The 13681-nt window shown below is 40.7% G+C and overlaps 1 protein-coding gene and 2 non-coding genes across 3 annotated transcripts; all 3 read right to left on the minus strand.

Annotated features, from left to right (window-relative positions):
* Window positions 1-212: 212 nt before the first annotated feature.
* Window positions 213-13281, minus strand: LOC135719375 (uncharacterized). Its single transcript, XM_073811775.1, has 14 exons — window positions 13189-13281; window positions 11159-11789; window positions 10842-11063; window positions 8574-10145; window positions 8251-8454; window positions 7660-8046; window positions 7464-7528; window positions 7075-7328; window positions 6210-6455; window positions 5157-5800; window positions 2675-2681; window positions 1426-1671; window positions 373-1016; window positions 213-217 (listed from the first exon to the last, which is right to left on the minus strand). Exons 1-14 carry the CDS (start codon window positions 13279-13281, stop codon window positions 213-215), a joined length of 5220 nt encoding a protein of 1739 aa, XP_073667876.1.
* Window positions 2499-2639, minus strand: LOC135719527 (U4 spliceosomal RNA). Its single transcript, XR_010521162.1, has one exon. It is a non-coding gene; the product is annotated as a U4 spliceosomal RNA (small nuclear RNA).
* Window positions 3570-3651, minus strand: trnas-uga (transfer RNA serine (anticodon UGA)). The gene has a single exon. It is a non-coding gene; the product is annotated as a tRNA-Ser (tRNA).
* Window positions 13282-13681: the final 400 nt, after the last annotated feature.

Below are 13681 nucleotides of genomic sequence, written 5' to 3' on the forward strand. Positions count from 1 at the left end.
TGTGAAATTTTTAAGGAGCTGGAGGATTGTCAACATAATAAATAGTAAACATTAATAAAATAAACATTCAACATAGTAGTGCAATTCTGATGTATCAATGTTAATAATAATAATAACAAAAACAAAAATTTGCAGTGCACCTTTGACATGTCAGACTAAATTTTTTTTTAAATCAAAACAAACATTTATCACAGTAGTGCAACTTTGAAAGGTCATCCTAAACAATAACAATAAAAAACTTGACCATAAACAAGGTAAACTTAACATTATTTACAGTGTGTATAGTGTGTGTATTATTTACAGTGTGTATATAAAATGTGAAACTTTTAAGGAGCTGGAGGATTGTCATTTCCTGTTTTTTTTTTCCATAACCACGTCCCTCCAGCACAGCCCTCCATTCAGCATATGACTGAGTCTCAGTCTCTTTGCAGTACCAGTTGCCAAAGTACTGAAGATGTGATGGTGGCTTTCTCTCTTTGTTGCACTTTCTACAAAGAATAACATCTGTCTTCCTCACATATTTGCGTGTGACAGTTCCAGTGTCCTCCCTCATCTGTTTTCTCTTCCTGTACTGCTGAGTGGAGTAAGGTACAGCTTGACTGGATGTTTGTGTCTGAGCTGATGGTGGCATAGCAGAAGGTAAAGGTACGTTAAAGAACACCACCTGTGAAGTTCCAGGCACTGAAGATGATGTATCTACAACTGTCGGAAGCTGCAGGGAGGGCAAAATGAAAGGCAGAGAGACGGGTATTGCTGGTGCAATGATAGGGAGTCTTTGATGTGATGGTGGTGCCTGGGAGATGGCTGGAGGTTGTGACCTCCTCTTGAGTTTTGCCTCCCCAGCAGTGTTTCTTGGCAGGACAAAAAGGTGAGGCTCAGCCAAGCTCCCTGGAAATAGGTTCGGCCCTTTCTGCAAAGCCGCAGGAAGCTTCTCAGGTCCAGCCATGGGTGCATCTGGGAAATTGATACCCTGCTTTGTAACCCCCACATCCTGTGACTTGTCACGCTTGGAGAACCTGGAAAAACATAAAACAACCAGTATTAATAAACATTTAAACAAAAATAAAAAAGTGCTGTGATCATCTACTGTTTAATCACGACTATAATGCAGCAACATTACACAGCTGATATCATATAGCAATTGATCACACCCTAGTGTCATGTTGCTTTTGTAAAATGACTACTTTCATTGAAATTAACATTGGATTATGGATTCTTACAGTCTGTTAAAGACCATGTCATAAGCAATAAATCATATCTTTCATAATAGAAAAGTAAACAGAAGTTGGACTTGTTGATTTGTTTCTAGACCCGCCAAAGCACTCACAGTTACATTCGGTCAACCGTGTCAATTACTTAAAGCAGCTGAGGGCTATACAGAGGGTTCATGTTTTGGTATAGCGGTAACAATGCTAATTTACTCACCAGTCTGAGATTGTTTTAGCGTTCATCTGTGGAAGCTGGATGGTGGTTTCTCTCATCACCCTATCATTGGTGAGGATGCACTCTCGGATATGTCTGTAGACCCGTGCAATCATTGTGAAGCGGGTGACCCTCTCTCCATTAACACGCACCGTGTTTTGGTAGAGAGCACAGAGCCTTATGAAGATGCCCTCCACCACTCTGTTGCAGTCAGGCCTCTGTGCAGGACTACGATTCCCAACGAAACATCTACAAATTACAGCAGAATTCATATTATTAATGTAAAATTGATTTCAGTGTGTGAACTTTTCTCTGTTGAGTTTATTGTTTTTTTTCTGTCAGATTTGCTATGTGTTGTCTAAATGTTAATTTGTAATATCTGCAGAGTTATGTTGTCTTGTTTGTTTTCTGGGTCGATGTTGAAATATCATATCAATAAATTAGGAATCTACTGTTTTACTGTGTTGTGGCATTATCACAGCTTTGGACAAAAAGTGTCTTAAACTGTTGTTAAACACAGAGATTATTTTTGTGATAATCCAAAAGTCTATGAGAAAATAAACTGGCTTTTTTGAGAGGGTCAGCCAACAAAAATATGTCATCCCTGTGGCACTATATAATGACCCCGGTCTGCGTTTTTTCAACGATGTATGGTTAGAACTGTGTCCAGAGGAATGTAACTTACATAACATAAAATTAGCAGTAAATCACAACTAACAATTTTTGTTATATCTAGGCCAAGTATGAACTTAACAGGCTGCAAGTGTAGGTGTGTCTGCTTAACATGATGAACTGACTATTGAGGTGCACGAGATAAAGCACGTGTGACAAAAACGTGACCCTGCCTGTGAAAAGCCAGCTAAATCATTTTTATGATTTGCTCTTTTCTCCGCAAAATCATTACATATGACGTAGAGAACACTCTGTAAAAACATAACCTTAATATCTTTAACGTTGACTTCCACATTACAGATTGAAATGAATGTGACACCAACAATTGGGATGGAACTTTGATTCCCCTAATCTCACTACTAACAACACTAGCAGACATCTTTCATTTACAACGACCTTGTAAGTCTCTTAAGAGACTGGCAAAAATTGCCAAAGCTGACTGTATTTCAAGTCATCCTGGCGGGGTATTGGGTAAAGTTTTCAACCAGCAAAGATCACGCCTCGGATAAACCTCATAGGCTACGATATTGCCTCTGCGAAAGAATGACGGCAAAGGTCACGACCTTTCCTGTGCACATACCTGGACGCTGGACGACATGGTGGTAATCAAGCTTTAAATTGAGATTAGACTTCAGATGCTGCTTTTAGAGCATGTTGTTTGTTTTTGACGAAAGTATATTGAGGAAAGGGTAAACGTTGCAGATGGAAAAAAGGCAAGTGGGAATTGTTGACTTGAACCCTTAGAATACAATCGGTTACGGCTTGAAGAGATCATTTCATTATTTAAAGATAACAGGATTGATTAAGAGAATCTAGGTCCTTTTTTGTGGGGACAAACTCTTGTCCACACTCCAACACAGAAGGTGGCGATAATGCACCTTAAAGTTGGTGCTACTTGCCATTAAACGAAGAAGAAGAAGAAGAAGAAGAAGAAGAAGAAGAAGAAGAAGAAGAAGAAGAAGAAGAAGAAGAAGAAGAAGAAGGTATGGCTTTGCTGTATGTTTTGCCTTTTCGACAGGTAAGAGATCTTCACCAGAGGTTTACTCATTATTCGCTGTCTATTAGGAAAAGCATGAGTGCAAAACATTTTTAAATGAATTAAGGACAACAAGCCGGGGCAGGGAATTATGGTAATTGTGAAAACAAAAGGGTGGGGCCTTAATCCTTAACATCTTAGAACATGGCTCAGGTTAGGATCAACTCGATTAGCCACAATGCACATCCTTTCTAAACAAAAACCTGTTCCAGCTCTTTTTTGGTTTCATGTTGTGCGAGCTGTTTATGGACAATATGACAACGGAAGCTGCATCACTTGACAACAGGGCTGCTTGTTGAACACACACAGGAGAAACTACGACAGGCTGCTTAGTTTTCCATCCGCAAATCCAATGGTAACAACTTGAGCAGCAGAAATACAGCACTTCGTGAGCTGGAACGACCAACAAGCGAAGCTCTGAAGCCAGGGAGCAGACACACATAGTCGGCAGGGTTTGAACCTGCGCGGGGAGACCCCAATGGATTTCAAGTCCATCGCCTTAACCACTCGGCCACGACTACAACGGGTCATCCTTGCGAACCCTCTGGGCTTGTTGTGTGCTGAAAAGAACTTGTCGGTCAGGTAGGTACAAAAGGGTCAACGTTGGGATGATCCATCCACATCCCTGGGTGGACTGCCGGGACCCGGATTCGAACCGGGGTTGCTGCGGCCACAACGCAGAGTACTAACCACTATACGATCACGGCGTGCCACCAGGCTCCGGCATGGCTGTGCCTCCAGGTTTGCCTGAGTGCGTCGGCCGGAAGGCGCTTGGCATTCATTTTCTGAGGTCTCAATCAATTTTTTGTTTACTTTCATCTGCAAACCTTAAGCAAAATGTCTCTCAGGGGTGGTTTCCCGCACAGGGATTAGTTTAAGACAGGACTAGGCCTCAGTTTAATTAAGCAATACAACTAGTTTTAACAATCATGCCTTATTAAAAACATTACTTGTGTGCATTTCACGGCAAAGCAAAGGGCAATGGTGTCAGTGAAAGTTCTTTTCAGTTTGGACAGCTCTTACATTTATTTTAGTCGAGGACAAGTCTAATCCCTGTCCGAGAAACCGCCCTTCAAAATCCAATATGTCCTCGAGGCCGACCAAACGCCAAGGGGAGACGATCGCAGACGGCAGGACACAAACATGCACTCATCGCCCGAACAGGGACTTGAACCCTGGACCCTCAGATTAAAAGTCTGATGCTCTACCAACTGAGCTAAAGCCGGCGCGTGTTAGTCGAGGTAAAGCAACCAAAAGACGGCACAGCGACGCGAGTTCGCGCCTCGCTCAGACCAGTGGTGGAATTCGTGTGACGTGTCAGTTTGACGCTGCTAGTGCACGCATGTGTCATCGTCACTGTCTCCCGCACTTTAATCAATTGTAAATCAGCCCCCCCATCACTGTAATTGGACACTTTTAATAACGGAATAAAAACTATAAACAGGACTGTCCCTGTTCTTATGGTGTGTTTTATTGATTAAAGACTTGTTTTTGTGTTTACAGCTACAAAATATTGTTTATTCGTAAAGTATAGAGTAGCCAAATTAATAGACTATATAAATAGACACAGAAACGATGTGAGGGCAAGGATTAAAAATTTATTATTTGCATAGATTTTTAAGGTAAATAAAAAACCAGAACAGCATTAAAATAAGTTATTAAAATAAAATAATAAATAGTAAACATTAATAAAATAAACATTCAACTTCGTAGTGCAATTCTGACGTATCAATGTTAATAATAATAATAATAATAATAATAATAATAATAATAACAAAAACTTGCAGTGCACCTTTGACATGTCAGATTAAGAAAATAATATTAAATCAAAACAAACATTTATCACAGTAGTGCAACTTTGAAAGGTCATCCTAAACAATAACAATAAAAAACTTGACCATAAACAAGGTAAACTTAACATTATTTACAGTGTGTATAGTGTGTGTATTATTTACAGTGTGTATATAAAATGTGAAACTTTTAAGGAGCTGGAGGATTGTCATTTCCTGTTTTTTTTTTCCATAACCACGTCCCTCCAGCACAGCCCTCCATTCAGCATATGACTGAGTCTCAGTCTCTTTGCAGTACCAGTTGCCAAAGTACTGAAGATGTGATGGTGGCTTTCTCTCTTTGTTGCACTTTCTACAAAGAATAACATCTGTCTTCCTCACATATTTGCGTGTGACAGTTCCAGTGTCCTCCCTCATCTGTTTTCTCTTCCTGTACTGCTGAGTGGAGTAAGGTACAGCTTGACTGGATGTTTGTGTCTGAGCTGATGGTGGCATAGCAGAAGGTAAAGGTACGTTAAAGAACACCACCTGTGAAGTTCCAGGCACTGAAGATGATGTATCTACAACTGTCGGAAGCTGCAGGGAGGGCAAAATGAAAGGCAGAGAGACGGGTATTGCTGGTGCAATGATAGGGAGTCTTTGATGTGATGGTGGTGCCTGGGAGATGGCTGGAGGTTGTGACCTCCTCTTGAGTTTTGCCTCCCCAGCAGTGTTTCTTGGCAGGACAAAAAGGTGAGGCTCAGCCAAGCTCCCTGGAAATAGGTTCGGCCCTTTCTGCAAAGCCGCAGGAAGCTTCTCAGGTCCAGCCATGGGTGCATCTGGGAAATTGATACCCTGCTTTGTAACCCCCACATCCTGTGACTTGTCACGCTTGGAGAACCTGGAAAAACATAAAACAACCAGTATTAATAAACATTTAAACAAAAATAAAAAAGTGCTGTGATCATCTACTGTTTAATCACGACTATAATGCAGCAACATTACACAGCTGATATCATATAGCAATTGATCACACCCTAGTGTCATGTTGCTTTTGTAAAATGACTACTTTCATTGAAATTAACATTGGATTATGGATTCTTACAGTCTGTTAAAGACCATGTCATAAGCAATAAATCATATCTTTCATAATAGAAAAGTAAACAGAAGTTGGACTTGTTGATTTGTTTCTAGACCCGCCAAAGCACTCACAGTTACATTCGGTCAACCGTGTCAATTACTTAAAGCAGCTGAGGGCTATACAGAGGGTTCATGTTTTGGTATAGCGGTAACAATGCTAATTTACTCACCAGTCTGAGATTGTTTTAGCGTTCATCTGTGGAAGCTGGATGGTGGTTTCTCTCATCACCCTATCATTGGTGAGGATGCACTCTCGGATATGTCTGTAGACCCGTGCAATCATTGTGAAGCGGGTGACCCTCTCTCCATTATCACGCACCGCGTTTTGGTAGAGAGCACAGAGCCTTATGAAGATGCCCTCCACCACTCTGTTGCAGTCAGGCCTCTGTGCAGGACTACGATTCCCAACGAAACACCTACAAATTACAGCAGAATACATATTATTAATGTAAAATTGATTTCAGTGTGTGAACTTTTCTCTGTTGAGTTTATTGTTTTTTTTTCTGTCAGATTTGCTATGTGTTGTCTAAATGTTAATTTGTAATATCTTTGCAGAGTTATGTTGTCTTGTTTGTTTTCTGGGTCGATGTTGAAATATCATATCAATAAATTAGGAATCTACTGTTTTACTGTGTTGTGGCATTATCACAGCTTTGGACAAAAAGTGTCTTAAACTGTTGTTAAACACAGAGATTATTTTTGTGATAATCCAAAAGTCTATGAGAAAATAAACTGGCTTTTTTGAGAGGGTCAGCCAACAAAAATATGTAATCCCTGTGGCACTATATAATGACCCCGGTCTGCGTTTTTTCAACGATGTATGGTTAGAACTGTGTCCAGAGGAATGTAACTTACATAACATAAAATTAGCATTAAACGTAAATCACAACTAACAATTTTTGTTATATCTAGGCCAAGTATGAACTTAACAGGCTGCAGGAAGATAAGCTAGTCATAATTCGTCAGGTTATCTTTTTTATAAAAATCAAAACCCTTAAACAAATCAAAACCCCGTATTTGCTAAATTTAGCATACCTTCTGGTGCTCTCCACACCTGGTGCCACATTCTTCTTACTGGCCCTGAATCGTCCCTGTTTTAGGTTGGTTTGGTGACGTGGCGAGTAAGTGGTCTTTTTCTTATCAAACTCCCCCAATGCCTGCCATAGGTTGATGATTTGATCAGACTCTTCTCCAGTTAAGGCCAGACGGTGTTCTCTAAGGTTGAACAAATACTCTGCCAAGTCCTGCACAGCTCCATAACCTTCAATATTATCGGGTCCAACACAATCCTAAAATGAAAGATCATTTAGCAACTTTTGAAAGCACCAATGAATACAAATATTCACATGAAAGCACAGCCAACATAACCCAGATTTTGTTTGCATACATGTATATGTACATTAAAAAAGAAACCGTGCCCTTACATCATGCAAAGGGTTCTCTTCAGATGTTGGAAGGTCAGTTTCTGTGGACCCTTGGTTACCTGGGGCTACATGAAAAAGGTAAATATTTAGTTTACATTTGTACTTATCTTTCAATATGACAAATATTAATTTAGAGTCATTTAGAGTTAGTGTGACAACAAACAACTCTCAATAAAAATACTTTGGTAAAACTCACAGCTATGTGCGCCAGGAGATAGTGCTGGCTGAGTGTGCAGTGAGCTGGAAACAGAAGATGTGACTGGTACTGGAGGGACCACAGACAGTGATGACGTAGAGCTGGTGACAGGAGATCTCACTGGTGACACATACAGTGATGACTTGGGTCTGGTTGCCGGAGGGGTTGAAGATGATGCTGCAGACACTGATGCTTGTGAAGCAGCAGAAGGTATCCGCTCTGTGTCAAAGGTGGGGACAGTGATGTCTTGAAACTCCTCAAGTTCATCATAAGTTTCCTCCACCTCTATAGCAACCTCAGTGGTCTCAGACTCTTCAATGGCCAACCTGTAGTCCTGCAGAACTTTACCAGTTTGCTGGTAAAGATACTCTACTCCGATAAGTTCACCTTTAAAATATTAAAACAATGACAATTAGATAATATACCAAAATATTATATTATTACTCTTTATTATAACACTGTTTGTGTGTGTGTGTGTGTGTGTGTGTGTGTGTGTGTGTGTGTGTGTGTGTGTGTGTGTGTGTGTGTGTGTGTGTGTGTGTGTGTGTGTGTGTGTGTAATTGTCACCAAAAACAACAAACAGTTATCTACCAGTGTACTTTCTTGGCCCAACATAAGGGCTGATTTTCATGGCCATGACCTCCTCTGAAAGAATATTGGCAGCATGACGGAGAAGATGACTATAGGAATGTGGCTGCTGCTCATCAGTCGTTGCTGCCACAGCCCGGTCCTCATTCCACCTTGCAAGTCCATCCAAAAGATACGCCTGAAAAAAGGTGTCACTTGCCAGCGTGCCTGTACATTAAAAAAATCATATAAATACATAAATAACTGTTCTTGCTATTCTCATAATTATTTCAATATATAATTAAGTAAAATCTTATTAAAAAAATTCTGTGACTAAAATTACTTACCTGGGATGAATCTGTTGAGGTGCAGATGAAAAGACTCCAGCGAAGTAGAACCTCTGGCACAGCGGTAAGTTGGCAGACGATGCCCTCCCTTCATTAAAGTGCCCGTCTGCATGTAGAGCTGCACACCTTGAGGATCCTGGATGCAGGCCACATGCTTTCGCTGGGACTTTATGATCTCACTCATCCGGGCTGAGTTTATTAAAGGGACTCCCAGAGTGTCACGACCAGCATCTCCTTCAAAGGCCTGAATGAGGCTCTCAATCATCGTCAGGGTCTCCTTGGTCCCACGAGTGGTTCTCCTGCAATGTAGGGCTAGCTCGCTACGGCTGATACGGCGCAGTACATCAGCTTCAGATGATGGTCTCCAGTCAGCTTCTAGCTCTGCACGCTTTGTCATCTTCAGGGCCGTCAGGTCGTCCTGGTCCCACATGAAAATACAGTGGCTGAGGCGACTCATAAATGTGGCATATAACGGGTGACAGTCGGTGGTGCAACCCACAGAAAATCTCCGCATAAAGTGCCATATATCCAACCGGATGGTCATTTGCTCCCACTCTTCAAACATCCTCCTCAGAAGAGTGTTGCCACAGCAGTCTCGGTCCACATACAGTACCTCGGGAGGAGCTAACCCAGCCACTCTGTATCTCCGAATGAGGCCTTCAATCATTGGCCCAAGACCAAAACCCTCACTTGCTGTGAGCACGGACATGATCACCTGTCCATGCTCATTTCCAACATTGGTTGCCCAGGCAGCGGTGCCATAGCTGGGTCCTGCTAGTTTTCTGGCTACTTTTTTTGTGGAATCCATTTTTAAGATCCGACCATATTGTGATGTTATAGCGGCCTTGATCTCATCCAGCCGTTGCAGGACATCCTGGGCATAGACCTGCATCAGCCACCGGTGCTTAGGGACAGAAGGCATTGGAGGAAGCGGTTCAAATGTCACAGGCAGTATCAAGCTTGATGTGACAGCACTGGCAATCCCCTTGCAATCTGTAAGATATTGGACTGTTTTTTGCAACCAGACCTCAGCATGACGCTCCTGCAGCTTGCGCTGGATCTGGCTGCTGCTGTTTCCCAGGCCTCGTTGACGCATTAAACATACTACCTGAATGTCACATGCAAGTTTTGAGGTTAGAATGCAGGGGAACTGCACTCTGTGGCCAATGTCGAGTTGGGAGACGATATCATGGCTCCAGCTGATGACCTTTCTCTTACATCTTCGGCAGGCCAGGTACTCAGATGCCACAAAGTACACACTATTTAAAGCAATCACGACCCTGATCTTTTGATGCAGGCCAGCTGAGGTCAGAAGGTCTTTCTGACAGTCTGGATGTGGACAGGTCAGCTTCAATTGCCACAGCTTTCGTGGCATCCAGAGCAGCAGAGGATGGCCAAAGTAATTCTCCAAGGAAGGAGCACTACTGGTCTTCAGTGGTACCGGTGGAGGATACCACCAAAGTTTGTCCACCCTGTTATAGATCAGCTCAGGACGGCCTGGTGCAGCCCACCTGAACAGTGCCTTGGATATCCACCTTTGGTCTACTTCAGGCAGGGTGTGTATCCATCCAGCTGGAAGACAGACTCGTTTTGTTGGAAAAAACATAAACACTAATTCACATTGTTGCACCAACAAGGCTTCAATTAAGCCTAGAATTTGACAGACAGTTTAGAGCTAATCCAGGGTTTGTTGATCTTAGTTTAATTTTAATTTGACTTGTGTTGCACTACTTCAATTTAAACACAGATTAACAAATCTTAGATTAAAACCTTAACTACACCCTTCATCTGTGATTTATTTTGTCCGCCACGATGAATTTGCTGTAATTAAACAGCAACAATGTTGACGTTGTCATTCAAAAGAAAATAAACAGTTTATGCAGGCAAAGGTAAAGTCATTTTTGTATTATAAATCACTACCTACATGCATCGGAAATCTAAAGGGTTGATTCAAAATAATAACATTTGACAATCTATTAAAACAGTCTATTGTATTGATTAATGGAGCAATGTGGCAGGAAACAAGCTCAGATATTGTGATATAATGCTGTGCCAGTGCATTTGTCATGCATAATCTAGGTTTAATGTAAAATTTAAACCTGGATCAAAATGATAATTTAAATGTAACCCTGTTTATTTTTAAACAAGATTAAATGTTTGGGCCTAATCCTTGTCGGTGCAACCCACCCATTGTTTTACTTTACTTTATTATGCCTGTAAAGGACACTTGAATATTTTGTTATATGTTTTAAATAAGTATAAACGTACATGCCACATGTGCCTCCTCAAACATAGTTGCCTCTGCCAGCAGTGTGCTGTCATCTATCTCAGTGGACACAGAGGGGTGGGTTAGGGTGGCTGAGGGCCCTGCGGTGGCTTCAATGGACACAGTCGGGTCGGTGAGGGTGGCTGTGGGCCCTGTGGCTCCCTCAATGGACACAGTTGGATGGGTGAGGGTGGCAGAGGGTCGTGCACGTGCCTGGGCCAAAGCTACAAAACAAAACAAGGGACAATTAAACATGACTCCTGAACAGCAACAAATACAAAAAACAAACCAAGTATTTTACACATAAATGTTTGCTTACAAGGTGTGGTTTTGATGGGGGAAACCATCCTTTTTATGGTCTTGGTCAGGGTTCTTTGGTCAGGCAACTTCCCAACCAAGAGGGAGCGTAGAGAGGCAGTGGAAGCATGGGTGGTGGCAGCGTGCTGGGTGGGTGCAGCGTGCTGGGTGGGTGCAGCGTGCTGGGTGGGTGCAGCGTGCTGAGTAGGGGCATCGTGCTTGGAAGCTTTTGCATCATTTTGCTCTTCCTTCATAGCAATGGCAATTTTGCCAGAAGGAAAGAGCTCAATATACTCCCTGAAACTCCCCTTGTTGTGGGCATGTTCTTGAGAGTCTTTGCTGCCTCCTGTGGGGTCCCTCTTCATAGATACAACCAGGTAAGCAGCATACCCTTGTGCATTTTCTGCAACCCACCTGAATGTTTGCCCACGAAAGATACCAAACTGGATTTCAAAGAAACCAAGCAGGTGCTTTCTGTTAGCTGGATCTCCATGGTGCTGACTTAAGCTTTTCTTGGCCTTGTCCAGCACAGCCTCCGGGGACAGGGGTCTTGTGTAAGGCTTTCCTTTGTTGGCTTCCTTCACCTTTGCTGCTTCCAGTGTGTCCGAAAGATTCAGGCTGCCATCAGCCCGTCTCCTGAAGCGAGGCTCCATCTGAATTAAAAAATGAAGATATAAATATTACAGAGAAAAAGAAAACACATTTGGTAATCCAGCTGTGTAAATTACATTACTATATGGGCAATTCCTTACAAATGCTAACTTTACCATGAAACATTTTTTACCAAAGATTTTCACTGCATTTATTGCTTAGATGTCAAAAATTTGTGGTTTTTATACCCGTGTGAGGTCTCTTTCTTAAAGATTTTAAAGCATTTTAAGTATGCCTTTTTCATAATCATATAAAAACCATTTCAGAACTGTCACATCCATAACAGTACATATTCCTCTTTAATGCACACATGAAAATTAGATTTAAATGCATTGTTTTTGTTCTAAAAAAGGGTCATCCCTTCTCTATTTGTTTTGTTTTTGGCTTCTGGTTTGTGCATAATAATTCACTGAAATCCTACAATGTTTTCTCTCAAAAACGTGTGTCTTTTTTTCACTTCCATAACATTCATAACAGTCCCTCATCCAAAATAGAAAACTTGTGCATAGATTGATATTATTTTTATGTCTGATAACAAACATATTGACTCTGACTATTTATATTTCATGTTTTGACAAAAAAAATCACATTAATAACGCAGAAATTGCATATATTTACTTATGATCACCTTACAGTGTTGATTTTTATTATTCTATGTATATAAATATGTATATTTTTCCAACAGATTCAAAATGTTAACTAACATATCAGCATTATATTCCAGAGTAAGCTCTAATAACGTTAAAAGTAAAGCATTTAACGTTAAATCATGCATTTACAATTGATTTAGCTAAAACAAGTAAGTTTAGCATCAAAATACACTTAAAGGTTCTAAAAATAGAAGCATGTAACTTACTGTGTACGAAGCTGTAGTAAAGCTGTAGTAACTTACAGTTATACTTTATTGCTCTGTGAATCTATAAAACATACAGATTAACTTACAGTATAACAATTATAACAACAACATATAAAATAACAATTGATGTTTAATTAAAAGTTTGTATTAATGACCTAAATTACAAAGCTAATGTTAGCCTGGCTAACGGTACAGGTGTTTCGTTTAAAACAATTAAAAATTTGCTACTGTACTAAAAATAGAAGCATGTAACTTACTGTGTACGAAGTTGTAGTAAAGATGTAGTAAACTGTAACGTTATACTTTATTTTGATTACTCGGCAAATCTATAAAACATATAAGTTTGATTACAGTAACGTTATAACGATTACAACAACACACACACACACATATATATATATATACATATATATAAAATAACAATTGACGTTTAATTATTAGTTTGGATTAGTTACCTAAATTACAAAGCTAGTCTGTGCTAGAGGTTTTTCGTTTAAAACAATTTAAAATATTTGCTACTTTATTTTTGTTGACAAGTGACTTACCTGAAGATGTTTCTCCGGTCGTAATCCGCAAGCTCTGGGGGGCTCTTGACGTTGATTGGTCAATTCTTGGTTGTTACTAGCAGACAGGTTCATGATAGCAATACGAGCGCTGTGTTGGACTTTAAGGCGTCCATTTGCATGTTCATAATTTAGAGGAAAGGCACAAGATACAAATCTCTAAGTTCAAATATTTATTGATCAGATATGAAAAAGTTTAACAGCGCTGGGTCCTCTCAAGTAGCGAACAACCAGCTCAGGAAGTAACATGCATATTTATAAAATATGTGACGTCAATCTTTCTTCAGAAAATCTCCACCCACAAAGGCCATTCCCCTCGTCCATCTGACTCCATCACCACACCCAATTTTAGCCTGTAGGCAAAGATGGACACACATAGACAAAGAAGAACAAACTGTTCTCCTCTCATCCCTGGGAGCCCTGCCGTTCCTCCCTAGTACTCCTCCAATTCACATAGCATGTTATAATGCTTTCT

The sequence above is a fragment of the Paramisgurnus dabryanus genome, chromosome 14 (assembly GCF_030506205.2).
Source record: "Paramisgurnus dabryanus chromosome 14, PD_genome_1.1, whole genome shotgun sequence".
Classification (NCBI taxonomy): Eukaryota; Metazoa; Chordata; class Actinopteri; order Cypriniformes; family Cobitidae; genus Paramisgurnus; species Paramisgurnus dabryanus.

Coding starts and splice junctions, on each gene's coding strand:
- LOC135719375 (XM_073811775.1), bottom strand. CDS start 13,281: ATGAACCTGTCTGCTAGTAACAACCAAGAATTGACCAATCAACGTCAA. Junction 7,529..7,659: donor ATCTCCTGGCGCACATAGCT/GTGAGTTTTACC, acceptor TTTTTCATGTAG/CCCCAGGTAACCAAGGGTCC. Junction 5,801..6,209: donor GCTAAAACAATCTCAGACTG/GTGAGTAAATTA, acceptor ATGTTTTTCCAG/GTTCTCCAAGCGTGACAAGT.